At 41.1% G+C, this 13,029-nt stretch overlaps 1 protein-coding gene across 12 annotated transcripts in view; it reads left to right on the forward strand.

Annotated features, from left to right (window-relative positions):
- The window catches only part of LOC132851511 (uncharacterized), a 224,438-nt gene that overhangs the window by 97,790 nt on the left and 113,619 nt on the right, over positions 1 to 13,029 (forward strand). For 7 of the 12 annotated variants that reach the window (XM_060878440.1, XM_060878451.1, XM_060878441.1 and 4 more), the window contains 5 exons: positions 6,178 to 6,345; positions 8,988 to 9,152; positions 9,326 to 9,499; positions 9,700 to 9,867; positions 10,080 to 10,253. The exons of 2 other annotated variants lie outside the window; for them this stretch is intronic. In XM_060878440.1, the coding sequence (XP_060734423.1) occupies positions 6,178 to 6,345; positions 8,988 to 9,152; positions 9,326 to 9,499; positions 9,700 to 9,867; positions 10,080 to 10,253 (849 nt within the window). The remainder of the gene's footprint in view (positions 1 to 6,177; positions 6,346 to 8,987; positions 9,153 to 9,325; positions 9,500 to 9,699; positions 9,868 to 10,079; positions 10,254 to 13,029) is intronic. 3 more of the 12 variants (XM_060878450.1, XM_060878449.1, XM_060878439.1) reach the window with 3 other exon arrangements.

Here is a 13,029-nt window from a genome sequence, read left to right on the forward strand (position 1 = left end):
CATAAATGTATCCTCACATATTTCACAAACATTAACTTATAAACATTTGTATGAAACCAAATACAAACATTTCCCCTTTAAATCCTATTTCTGGTCTAACATCAATCATGTTTACCCCTTTTCCTTTAAACGTCTTACATCTTTGTCCTCTTATCCAAAAGAGTATTTTTGTAATAACTATACATTTTATAAGTGTTCACTTTATACAGCAGAATAAATTCCATTTGCAGTTAAACTGTATTACATTTACTGTATAAGAACCAAACTATTCTATGAACTGAAGCTGTATTATAACATTAACATGCACGCGCCCATAAACAAGGCCGCAGCCGTAACTAGTCTTATGTTGTACATTTAAATGAACCTTTTTACTCTTTTAACATCACACTACACACATAGCTGTTTTCCATGCACACTGAAATAACCCACAAATGCCCCGGAGCCATAAGGAACAAATAAAATAAACAATATGCGGACATCGGCCGCCATTTTCGCCACTGCATACTGTTAAACTTTAACAGTTTACACATTTGACATACTTTTAGCTTACAGAATACACATCACTGGAGATTCATATTAGCTGATAAACATCTGTAGTCACATAAAAGGTGTGTAACTAACCTGAAAATATCAGAAATATTCCTGAGAAATCAACGACGCAGGACAACTGTTTCTCATTCTCCAGTAACACAGATTATGAGCTCATCTTGCTCTTCTTCTTCTTCTTTGGATTTATTGGCGGGTCGCATACCAACTTTATGGTGCATACCGCCACCACCTGTACTGGAGTGTGAAGTGATTTCAGTCTAGCAGTATGTCAGAAGATGTCTATATTCTATTTCTAAGACCACTATGCTTAATGCATTTTAAAACTAGCCTTATAATTTTCCCGGATCCAGGACTTATGTTTAAAAGGCTATTGATTGTAAATACTTTGCAACCTCTTCCCTGTAGCTCTCTTACTAACTCATTCCTTTCCAGAACATACTTGGGGCAGAAAACCAGCACATGTTCAACCGTTTCTTTCACTCGACATAAGTCACATAGTCCCGTACCATGTTTCCCTATAATGTAAAGTGTAGAATTGAGTGTGTCCCATCCTTAGTCTTGATAAAATAACCTGATCCTCTCTACTTAAATTTAGTATCATATTACTTTGTCTCACGGCTTTATGTATACTATATAAATGCCTTCCCGTTTTACACTCGTTCCAATTCTTTTGCCATTTCTGGTTACAAGCTTCTTTAATAATACTTTTCCCTTCCATCCTACTTAATGCTACAGTAATATTGGGGAAGTTCAGTTTAAGTGATTCCTTTGCCATTCTATCCGATCTTTCATTTCCTGGTATATCTACGTGAGCTGGTACCCACACAAATTTAATTATCACTCCAATTTGCTTTAGTCTATACAAAATATTCAATACTTCCACATAAATATCAGATCTAGCTGTTTGATAAGTTAGTAGGCTTACAAGTGAAGCCATTGAATCTGAACAAATCACAACTTTGTTTGGCGTCACCTCTTCCACCCAACTAAGTGCCATCTGAATTGCCACCAGTTCAGCAGTATATACTGAGGTCCCATCAGTCAATCTCCCATACTTGCCTATCTTAAATTCAGGAACATAAAATGCTGATCCAGTACGACCTATCTCTGGGCATCTTGATCCATCTGTGTAAATTGGAAGAAATGTATAATAGACTGTACTAATATATTCAATTGTATAGGTCTTAATATCAACATTTCCTTTTTTAACACTCTCATGAATTGACAAATCAACTTCTGGTTGGCTAAAAAACCACGGGGGTATTGGGGAAATAGTTACCGTTAATGAAAATGGTATGTTATCTAGCGACATTCCTGAAGCCCACTCCTTTGCTTTCCAAGCAAAACCATTACCTTTTAGATTTAAAGTCTCCCAACTCCCCTCTATAATTGCCTTAGTATAATGGTCGTGTTTATGCCCTTGTAAACTGATCCAGTAAGCGACAGCTAATTTTTGGCGTCTTAAGTCTAACGGGTACTCTCCTGTTTCCACTTGCAATGCAGAGATTGGAGTTGTTTTACTTGCTCCAGTAATACATCTCAGTGCTCGTGCCTGAATCAAGTCTAGCCTTTTAAGCATACTATCCGATGCAGATCCATATATCATGCATCCATAATCCAAAACGGACCTTAAAAGAGAACAATATATGTTAATTATAGATCGTTTGTCAGCTCCCCATTCCTGGCCTACTATACATCTCATTAAATTCAGTACTTTGCTGCATTTCTCTTCGATATATTTGACATGAATTTTCCACGTCAATTTGGAGTCAAACCACAAACCTAAATACTTAAAATTTAACACCCTCACTAGTGGCTGTTTATACAAATAAAGTTTAAGTTTTTCTGCAATCCTCTTTCTAGTAAAAAACTGACAACACGTTTTGGATACAGAAAATCTGAATCCCCATTCCAATGACCACTTCTCTACTATCTCAATTGCTTCTTGAATTTTTCCCACTACATATTTCACATTTCTTCCCCTCTTCCACATAGCTCCATCATCTGCATATAAAGCTGTTCTAACACCTGGATGGATTCCTTCGAATACATCATTAATCATTATGTTAAACAATAAAGGACTAATGGCACTTCCCTGCGGTGTTCCATTTCCTACCTCCACCATTTCAGAGACTGTATTTCCTACCTTGACCTGTATTGACCGTCCGAATAAGAAACTTAACACCCAATTATAAAATCTTCCTTCAATTCCCATTCTTTGCAACTTCAGCAGCACTCCTTCCCTCCACATCATATCGTATGCTTTTTCGATGTCAAAGTATACTGCCACTAACACCTCTTTCATTGCCAGCGCCTTTTTAACATCAGTTTCTAACCTAATTAGGGCATCCAGGGTGGATCTACCTGGTCGAAAGCCATACTGATAAGGAGCCAACAATCCTTTGCTTTCTAACACATAATATAGTCTATTAACAATCATTTTTTCCATTATTTTACAGAGGTTAGACGTCAGAGCTATCGGCCTATAATTCCCTGCTACAGTAGCATCTTTCCCTGGTTTGTGAATCGGGATTACCATCGCTTGTTTCCAAGACAGCGGTAAATGTCCTTCCCTCCAAATTTTGTTAAACAGAGCCAATAGTACCTTAAGTTACAACATCCATCCGTTTAATCATAATATAGCAAATTCTATCTTTCCCGGGAGCAGTACTTCTAACCCTCATTAAGACCCTTTTAAGTTCCCATAAATTAAAAGCAGCATCCAAAGCTGTTTCACTGGCCGTTTTTTTATTATAAATATCTCGATTTTGCTTAATTATTTCTTCTCTCCGTCTCTTATAGTTTATTCCTAGGTTATCTGAGCTATGTGCCTTTTGAAAGGTGGAAGCTAACATTTCGGCTTTATCTTCTTGCGTCACTGCTGTTTTCCCTTCATCTACTAGTACTGGTATATTCTGAGTCCTGTAAACCCCAACCATTTTTTTAAGGACACCCCATACCTCTCCTATTCGGGTTTCCCTTCCTATTGTGGAGCAGAATGATTGCCAATACTTCCTTTTGGCTTGCTTTATTATCTTCCTTGCCTGAGCCCGTTTCTTCTGATAACTAATTAAAGTTATAGGTATCAAGGTTTTCCTAAGCTCTCTAAAAGCCTTATTTCTAACTTTGACAGCTTTAGTGCATTCCTCATTCCACCATGGAACAATTTTCAGTCTTACCTTACCTTTCGCTTTAGGAATGGATTCTTCAGCTGCATTTATAATAATCGAAGTTAATCGATCAGAGCACACATCTATATCACCATCTAAGCTATGATTCACCATTCCATCAATGCATAACCTATTAAATTTATCCCAATCGGCTTTATCAAATCTCCACCTACTTGCCATTGTTGTACTTTGTTGACAAATTTCCAATCCCACACTGCATAAAATTGGATAATGATCACTTCCCAATGTAGATTGCTCTAGTACTTCCCATTTACATTCTAAAGCTATAGGTCCAGAGACAATTGTCAAATCAATACATGACATTGAAGAATCCCTTATATTGAACCTAGTACCCTTCCCGTTGTTCAAACAGACTAAAGCATGTTCCTCCATAAACTCTTCTACTACCCTACCATTTTTATCAGTGCAAGTACTACCCCAAAGTGAATTATGTGCATTAAAATCACCACACCATATCAAATTTCCACCAGCTTTGATTCTTATCATATTTAAATCCTCCAGAGTTAATTGATTACAAGGATTATAAAAGTTTACCACCTTTAATCCCCCTCCCTGAGTCCACACCTCTACAACAACACATTCCCCTAAGACATCTATTATTATTTCCCTACAAGTCACCCCATTTTTAATAAATGTCCCACATCCGCCCCCATGTGTACCAACTCTATCCTTTCTAACCAATTTGTAGCCCGGAATACAAAAGTTCAACTGCGGACGAAGCCAAGTCTCCTGAACACATATAATGTCTGGTAAAACTGCTAGCTGGTAGACAAATCTTTTAAGTTCTTGCCCATTCGCAATCAAACTTCGAGCATTCCACTGTAATATTTTCATACCTTACTTTTACTACTCTGACTACCCACAGGATCACCCTTTCCTACTGTTCCTTCAGTTTGTCCTAGTATCGTTTGCATCTGTTCCACTGACACTTCAGTAATACCAAGATGCCGAGCCGCTGCAGCTATAACAATTTTCAGCTTTTCAGTTCTTTTGTCTGTTTGAGCTGAGCAATTAATGACTTCAGCTATAAATGCCACAAAATTAATTTTGTTTACCACAAGCAAGTTTCCATCCCCAAGACATTTATAACTGCAGGTGTCTTTAGACTGACTTACTATATCTTCCCTCAGATTTCCAGTTGTCGCTCGCACTTGCTTGACTGCTTGAGCATATGATATATTCTGTACTGTTTTAAGCTTCATTGCTTCTGTTGCTTGTTTTTGGGCTTTACAGCCTATATACGCTGCACTGTGTGGCTCTCCACAATTACAGCATTTAGGTCCAACCCCCTCTCCACATTTCCCATAATCATGTTCTCCACCACACCTGCAACATCTTTTATTCCCCTTACAGACAGAAGCAACATGCACCAATCTTTGGCAATTAAAACATCTCAATGCAGGTCTAACAAATGGTCGTACCGAATAACACACATATCCAAGTTTAACACGTTCCGGTAAGTTTTTACAACTAAAAGTTAGTACAACAGTAGTACTTCCCTCTTTTCTACCATTTCTGCTAGAAAGCAGACGCTTCACATCTGTCACCATTTCGTTTGCAATCTGTGCCTTTAAAACGTCATCAGATAAGGATACCCCCATAATCACTCCTTTAAGTTCCCCCGGCACATAACAGTTGACTGCTTTACCTCCAAGCTCTTTGATCTTCAGTGCAATCTCTTGCTGCTTTTTGTCAACACAAAAAAGGAGGATACGGTTATTTGACAGATACCTTGCTGATTTAATATATCCAATTGATTTTTTGATTATTTTTGTAAGTTTCATTGGATTATTGATGTTTTCAACTGTTCCAGAAAATGCAACCACTACTCTGTAGTCTACGTCAATTTTCCTTACTTTGTTTATTTCTACTCTAGTATAGTTGTCATCCGACTCAAAATCTCGAGTTTTCCTTTTGTTTGTTGAATCTGTAGCCTGTGACCATCCTTCACTATCAACTACTGAAGAATCATGTTCATCATCCATACTACCTGCTTCCATCCTCTCCAGTCTCAGCACAGTCGATGCTACCCGCCGCGCGACTCGTGTCACGCTTCAGAAAACCAGAGCGCTCACTCTACTCCCTCATCTTGCTCTGCACCGCTAATTGTCCCAATGTAACACTGTTCATGGTTACTGCCACCCTGTGTCCAATTGATGAAGTACATGTCAGTTTTTTTCCCGTAATCTCGCATTAGTATTCTATTATATAAATAATAATAAATACCCTTGCAATAGAAGGAAAGGAAACAAAAGTAATAATCTCAACAAAACTTATTTTGTGAGTGTCACATTACATTACAGTTACATTTTAATTCTGATCTGATATCCATTCAAACCACCAAGCAAAAGCATTTTAAACTAAATCCTACCAAACAGAATATGTTAGATTTAGATCCCTGTTATGAATAAATAATAATAGACATTTGTTCTCACAGACTTTCAGACTGCAGTATAACAGAGGAAGGATACACTGCTCTGTCTGAAGCTCTGAAATCATCTCACCTGATAGAGCTGGATCTCAGAGGGAACGACCCTGGAGCATCAGGAGTGAAGCTGCTCACTGATTTACTACAGGATCCAGACTGTAAACTGAACACACTGAGGTGAGCAAGATACAATACATGGCCAAAGGTTTATGGACCCCTGATCATCACACCCACAGGTGGTTCTTCCCCAAACTGTTACCATGAAATCATAAGCACACAGTTGTATAGAATATCCCTGTACACAGTTACATTACAATTTCTTTTCACTGGAACTAAGAATCCAGACACTGTTCCAGCATGATAATGTCCATGTGCACAAAGCAGCTCCATGAAGACATGGTGTAGAGGTTAATGTTGGAGTGGAAGAACTCCTGATCAGAGCCCTGACCTCAACCCCACTGAACACAGATCATATGGCTGTGATGGTCAGTGTGAACGTTCGAGGTGCAAACTGCAGTTTAAGGGCTCAGTAAAATACAATATTCACATTGCTAGGCAAAAGGTCAGAAACCATATAATCATATACACATCATACACATAACATCAGAGACTAAACTGAGTGTAAACTTTACAATCCACACAACACACCCCATGGTTTATACAGATCTATGTGTCAGGACATAAACTAAAAACAAGTGGAGATTAATCATGACAAACGAGGAAAACAAGCAGAGACAAGAGACAAAACACACACGACAACATAAATAAATCAATGAAACACAGAGCAAAAGCAGAAGTAAGGACCATAGCACTAATCTCAGTTTGTTTACTGCACACAGGGGATTCCTGACAGACATCGGTGTGGGAAAAGCAAAACTTCTTTAGACACCATTCAAAACTGTAAAATAACAAGTTATAGAATGATGAGGTTCAGCTTTACAATAACAGCTCTTAAACCATCAACACACACTTACTTCCTGTTCATTTATTTAATTTGCTTGTCTAACAGAGCAATACAGAATACAGTTGTAGCTCTTACAACATTCTTGCTGACAAAACACAAACTTCTGTGGAATTTCTAATAATTTGTTGTTATTGGCAGGTTAACACATTTAGAGTCACTTAAAGTGTCCTAAAATATGCAGTGGTGGGACCAGTGGAGCAGTGCTGTAGATCTGAAGGTGCGAGGTGCAGTGTGAGGAGTGATGAAGGCTCAGGCTCCTCTGAGCAGCTGACAGACAACTGAAAATTAAGCTAATAGCTAATAATAATAATATCTACAAAGCAGGAATAGTTTCTGAATAGATCTTAAAATATTTCCACTGTCCAAAATGTCAAAATAAAGGGTACTTAAGGAACTGTGGACGTAAAGGAATGATCGGAAAGGGAAAGAAGAGAGACTTTCAGAGGAAACTGCGTTATTGTGGGCAGGAAGTCAAACCCCAGTATGATCCTGCAGCATGTGTGAAACTGATCTACTCTACACAAGTGGACCAGCGTCTACAAACACGACAATGAACCAAAACATGTCTCAAATTCACCAACACAAAAATATATTTACAACCAGTAAAAAAAACCTTTGAGCAGAGATTTAGTCTCATGGTATATAAAGTGTGTGTCCTAGTGGCCCAGAGTGAAGAGTGGTGTTTAATGATTAAGTAAATCTGTGACAGTAATTCTGACTTTTTTCAGTTATAAAACTGTATGTTGATCCATCAAGGCTTACAGATATTATACACTGATTAAAGACATTTTTCAATGTTTTTTTTGTAGTTGAAACATCTATAATTATACCGGATCCCTGTCAATTAAACAAAACTATACATAATTACTGAACCAGTAATGGTTCATAATGTGTAGATAAACTACATAATGTGTCGTTTATTAATCAACATAATAATCAACGTAATGTGTTGGGGCGAAGTTGTGGCCTAATGGTTAGAGAGTCTGACTCCTAACCCTAAAGTTGTGGGTTTGAGTCTCAGGCCGGCCACGACTGAGGTGCCCTTGAGCAAGGCACCGACCCCCAACTGCTCCCCGGGCGCCGCAGAGTAAATGGCTGCCATTTGCTCCGGGTGTGTGTCTGTTCGCTGCTGTGTGTGTGCACTTTGGAGGGGTTAAACGCAGAGAACAAATTCTGAGTATGGGTCACCGTACTTAGCTGTATGTCACGTCACTTTCACTTTCACTTAATTTATTATATTGTATATATATTATTATATATAACCCAGAGAAAACCCCATGACAGGTACAGAGACTCCACACAGACAGTAACTCAACACAGGATTGAACACATTAGTACTGTTTCAGTTATAGACCTCACAATGTAGCAGGAAAATGTTATTTTATAGTTTTCATAACAGACTATAAAGAGTTAAAACTTATACAGAAGACAAATGGTGACATTCTGTCTGTATCTATCAGTGACTTACTGCCTGATTTCCTGTTTGTGGTTGTGAAAGTTCACATATTAAAATATCAATAGAACTAATTGTGGATTTTGGACAGTCGACACTAAATAAGTCAGACGTGTCCCAGTACAATTGTGTCTCTACCAGTAAAATATCAAGGTAATATTCCAGTAACAGAAAACATACCTGCTGTCTCACATCACTACACCTCTTAATAATATATTCAGTTTAACCCAAAACCTTTTACATTTAATTATGAATCAGTCATTTTTAAGATCAGTAGTTAAAATGATCTGATACTCAAGGTTTCAGCAGAGACTGACATCTAATGGAGGATTCAGGAGGCTGGAGGTAAAATAAAGGATGAAACTGTTAATAATTTAATCTGTTTCTGTTTCCTGACTACAGGCTGTTAAAAAGTCCTGAATTAGAAGAGGCCTGTGATTCTCTGACTAAAGTTCTGGGTACAAACCCCTTACTGCAGAGAGAACTGGATCTGAGTGGGAAAAACTCAGGAGTGAAGCAGCTCTCTGTTCTACTGAAGGATTCACACTGCAGAACTGAGAAACTTATGTATGTCACTTAAATGTTTATAGACTTAACTATTACTTTTAAAATATAAAATGAAACTTTTTTCTTAACTATAATCACTGTATGATTCATATAAACTCATTGTCATGTGATCATCAGAATAAAATGTTCCTTAAAGTGAAGAATTTCTTTCCACTGTTTCTGGTTATCTTTAGGCTAAAGGTCTGTAGTATTACAGAAGAAGGCTGTTCAGCTTTGTCTTCATCTCTTTATTTAAATCCTGCACACATAAGAGAGATGGATCTGAGTGAGAATAAATTTGGAAACTCTGGAGTGCAGAAGCTTTGTGTACTGCTGCAACATCAGTCCTGTAACCTGCAGATACTAAGGTGAGCTTCTGCTTCTGCTCTTTAACATGTACATAAGAGCTTGTGACTTTACATGTAGAATACAAACACAGGCTACATGTAGAACAGATATGTCTTAAATCTTCTTGGCATTACGTACTAAAGATGTTTAAAATAATACAATGTTAAGCCTTTAGCAGACATCAGAGTATCATTAATACCATACAGTGTTCTCTCTTTAGACTTTCAGACTGCAATATAACAGAGGAAGGATACACTGTTCTGTCTGAAGCTCTGAAATCATCTCACCTGATAGAGCTGGATCTCAGAGGGAACAACCCTGGAGCATCAGGAGTGAAGCTGCTCACTGATTTACTACAGGATCCAGACTGTAAATTAAACACACTGAGGTGATTCTTCTATAAACAAATACAATTAATTTAATATTAAACATAAATAAATTATATAATCTAACAACTGAAAGAGATTAGGTTTTTAATTGACTGCAATGTACGGTTAATTTAATTTTTTAAATCATGAAATAAGTAAAAGCAGCCATTCTGTTCTCGCTAATATGGGTCTAATTATACTGTAAACACCAAATAAAAATGAGTTTCTGCAGGTTGTTGAAGAGCTCTGCTGCACAGGAGGCCTGTACTTGGCTAAATTCCACTATAGGTACAAACCCTTTACTCCTAAAAGAGCTGGATCTGAGCAGGAATGAACCAGGAGACTCAGGAGTGAATCAGCTCTCTGTTCTGATTGAAGACTCTCACTGTAAATTTCAGAAAATTAAGTAAGTGTTCTGTAATGAGGCGTTGAGAGGCTGAGGATCCATTTGCAGTTTGATTGTACACTCTCGTAATCACAACAGGCAGGGTCGAAGAACGGCAGAGACAACAACTTAGGCAAAGCATAAACGGGATCAAGAATAACAGGCAGAAGGTCAGGGCAGGTGGCAAACAATCGTAAACAAAGGTACAGAAACAGATCAAGACACAGGGGATCATAAACAGACAGAAAACGCTCAGAATGACAGGCGGAAGCAAGTCGAGACTTCGCTCCGAGGTCAAGTTCAAGTTCCTTTAAATAGGGAGTGAGTGATTGGAACCATGTGGCGGCGTAATCAGTCCCGGGTGGTAATGGGAAGTGTAGTCCGGAAGTGGTTTGTATTCAGGCGAACGTTCCCTCTGGTGGCTCTCGGGGGATATGACAGGTGCATCATTCATGACAGAGCCCTCCCTGCGAGTGGCTCCCATAGCGAGCATGCGAACGGTGCCGGGGTCTTCCCCGAGGGCGAGGGGCCGGTTTATCTGGATGCTGTTGGTGGAACTCGGCGGCGAGCGACAGATCCAGGATGTCCCTCGCCCCTACCCAGGAGCGTTCCTCTGGACCGTACCCCTCCCAGTCAACTAGGTACTCGAGATTACCGCCCCGGCGTCTGGAGTCCAGTAGGGAGTGGACCTGATAAGCCTCCTCACCATTGACCAACAGGGGCGGTGGCACGGACGGTTCGGCAGGCCCCTCTCGTTCCTCTCTCGGACCACTGGTGGGTTTAAGGAGCGAGACATGGAACGTCGGAGAGATGCGGTATGACGCGAGCAATGCCAAGCGGTAGGACACTGGGTTTGTCCGCCTTACGATCTTCAATGGGCCCATGTACCTGGGGCTGAGCTTTCTGCAGTGCAGGCGCAGACAGATGCCAGGAGTCGAGAGCCACACCCACTGCCCCGGCTGATAATCTGGATGCGGTCTGCGGTGTTTGTCGGCCTGGAGTTTTTGCTGTCTGATGGCTCTCCGCAGCTGGTGATGAGCCTCGCTCCAGGTCTCCTCGCTCCTGCGTAACCAATCATCTGCGACTGGCAGATCCGAGGGCTCACCGGACCATGGGAAGAGAGGCGGTTGATACCCCAGTACGCATTGAAACGGCGTAATGCTGGTGGCGGGCTTGGTTAGGGAGTTCTGCGCATATTCTGCCCACATGAGGTACCTGCTCCAGTCGGCTTGATTGTTCGAACAATATGTGCGGAGGAAATGGGTGAGCTCCTGTTTCATGCGTTCGGTCTGGCCATTGGCTTGTGGGTGGTATCCGGAGGTGAGACTAACATTGACGTTTAGCTGCTAAAAGAAGGCGGACCAAACTCGGGATGTGAACTGCAGTCCTCTGTTGGAGACGATTTCTTCAGGGAGGCTGTAAAAACGGAACACGTAGTTGCAAAGAGTCTCCGCCGTCTCGAACGCGGTGTGCAGTTTGGGCAGAGGTATTAGGCGACATGCCTTCGAGAATCAGTCCACTACAGTGAGGATTACGGTGTAGTTATTGGACTTTGACAGATCGGTGATGAAATCAATAGCTATGTGGGACCAGGGATGCAGTGGGACAGGTAAAGGCTGTAGTAAACCGGCCGGCAGCTGACGCAAGGCTTTGGAGGCGTTACACACAGTGCAGTCTCTCACGAAGTTCCCAAGGTCATCGGATAGCGAGGGCCACCAGAACTTATTTTGCGCGAGCCGAGTTGTGGCCGAGATGCCGGGGTGGCCAGAGCTTGGAGAGGCGTGCATGAGTTCGACAAGAGCAGAGCGGAAGTTCTCCGGCACGTAGGTCTTGGTGGGCAGACAGTTGGCAGGAGGCGGATCCAGCGTGTTGGCTTGGGAGATCTCGGTCATAATATCCCATTGAATGGGAGCAACTATGTGGGTCTCGGGGATGATGTGCCCAGCAGGTGGATCTTGGTCGGGCTCATTGTTCAGGTGGGAGAGTGCGTCGGCCTTAGTGTTCTTGGACCCAGGTCTGTAGGTTACGGTGAAACAGAAGCGCGTAAAGAACATAGCCCATCGTGCCTGGCGTGTGTTCATTCGCTTGGCGGAGCTTAAATTTTCCAGGTTCTTATGATCTGTTAGGACCGTGAAAGGATGCTGAGTGCCCTCCAGCCAGTGCCCCCACTCTTCGAATGCTGCCTTCATGGCGAGTAGTTTGTGGTACCCTACATCATAATTGCGCTTGGCCGCCGATAGCTTCTGGGAGAAGTAGGCACATGGTCAAGTCGGGTCAGGGTGATGGAGAATGGGAGCCGTGGTGAAATGCTCCTTTAAGAGATGAAAGGCTGCAACTGCCTCAGGTGATCACGTCAGACAGGACGGTGCTTTTTTTGTCATGGAGGTGAGCGGTGCCACTATGGTGCTGAAACCTCGAATGAAACCACGATAGAAGTTCGTGAACCCGAGGAACTGCTGTAGTTCTTTGATGGTCTGGGGTTGTGGCCATTTTAGCACCGTTTGCACCTTGGCATCGTCCATGGTGACACCTCCTGCGGAGATAATGTAGCCCAGGAAAGACGTGGATGTCTTGTGAAACTCGCACTTCTCTGCTTTAGCGTAGAGTCGATGTTGGATCAGCCGCTTCAGTACAGCTCATACATGCTGTATGTGTTCTTCTAACATCTCAGAGTGAATTAGGATGTCGTCAATTTACACCATCACCCAGTGATCCAACATGTCCCGGAAAACATTGTTGATGAATGATTGGAATACTAATGGACTGTTCGCAAGACCGAATGGCATGACCAAATATT

This window comes from Tachysurus vachellii, chromosome 9, assembly GCF_030014155.1.
Source record: "Tachysurus vachellii isolate PV-2020 chromosome 9, HZAU_Pvac_v1, whole genome shotgun sequence".
Lineage (NCBI taxonomy): Eukaryota > Metazoa > Chordata > Actinopteri > Siluriformes > Bagridae > Tachysurus > Tachysurus vachellii.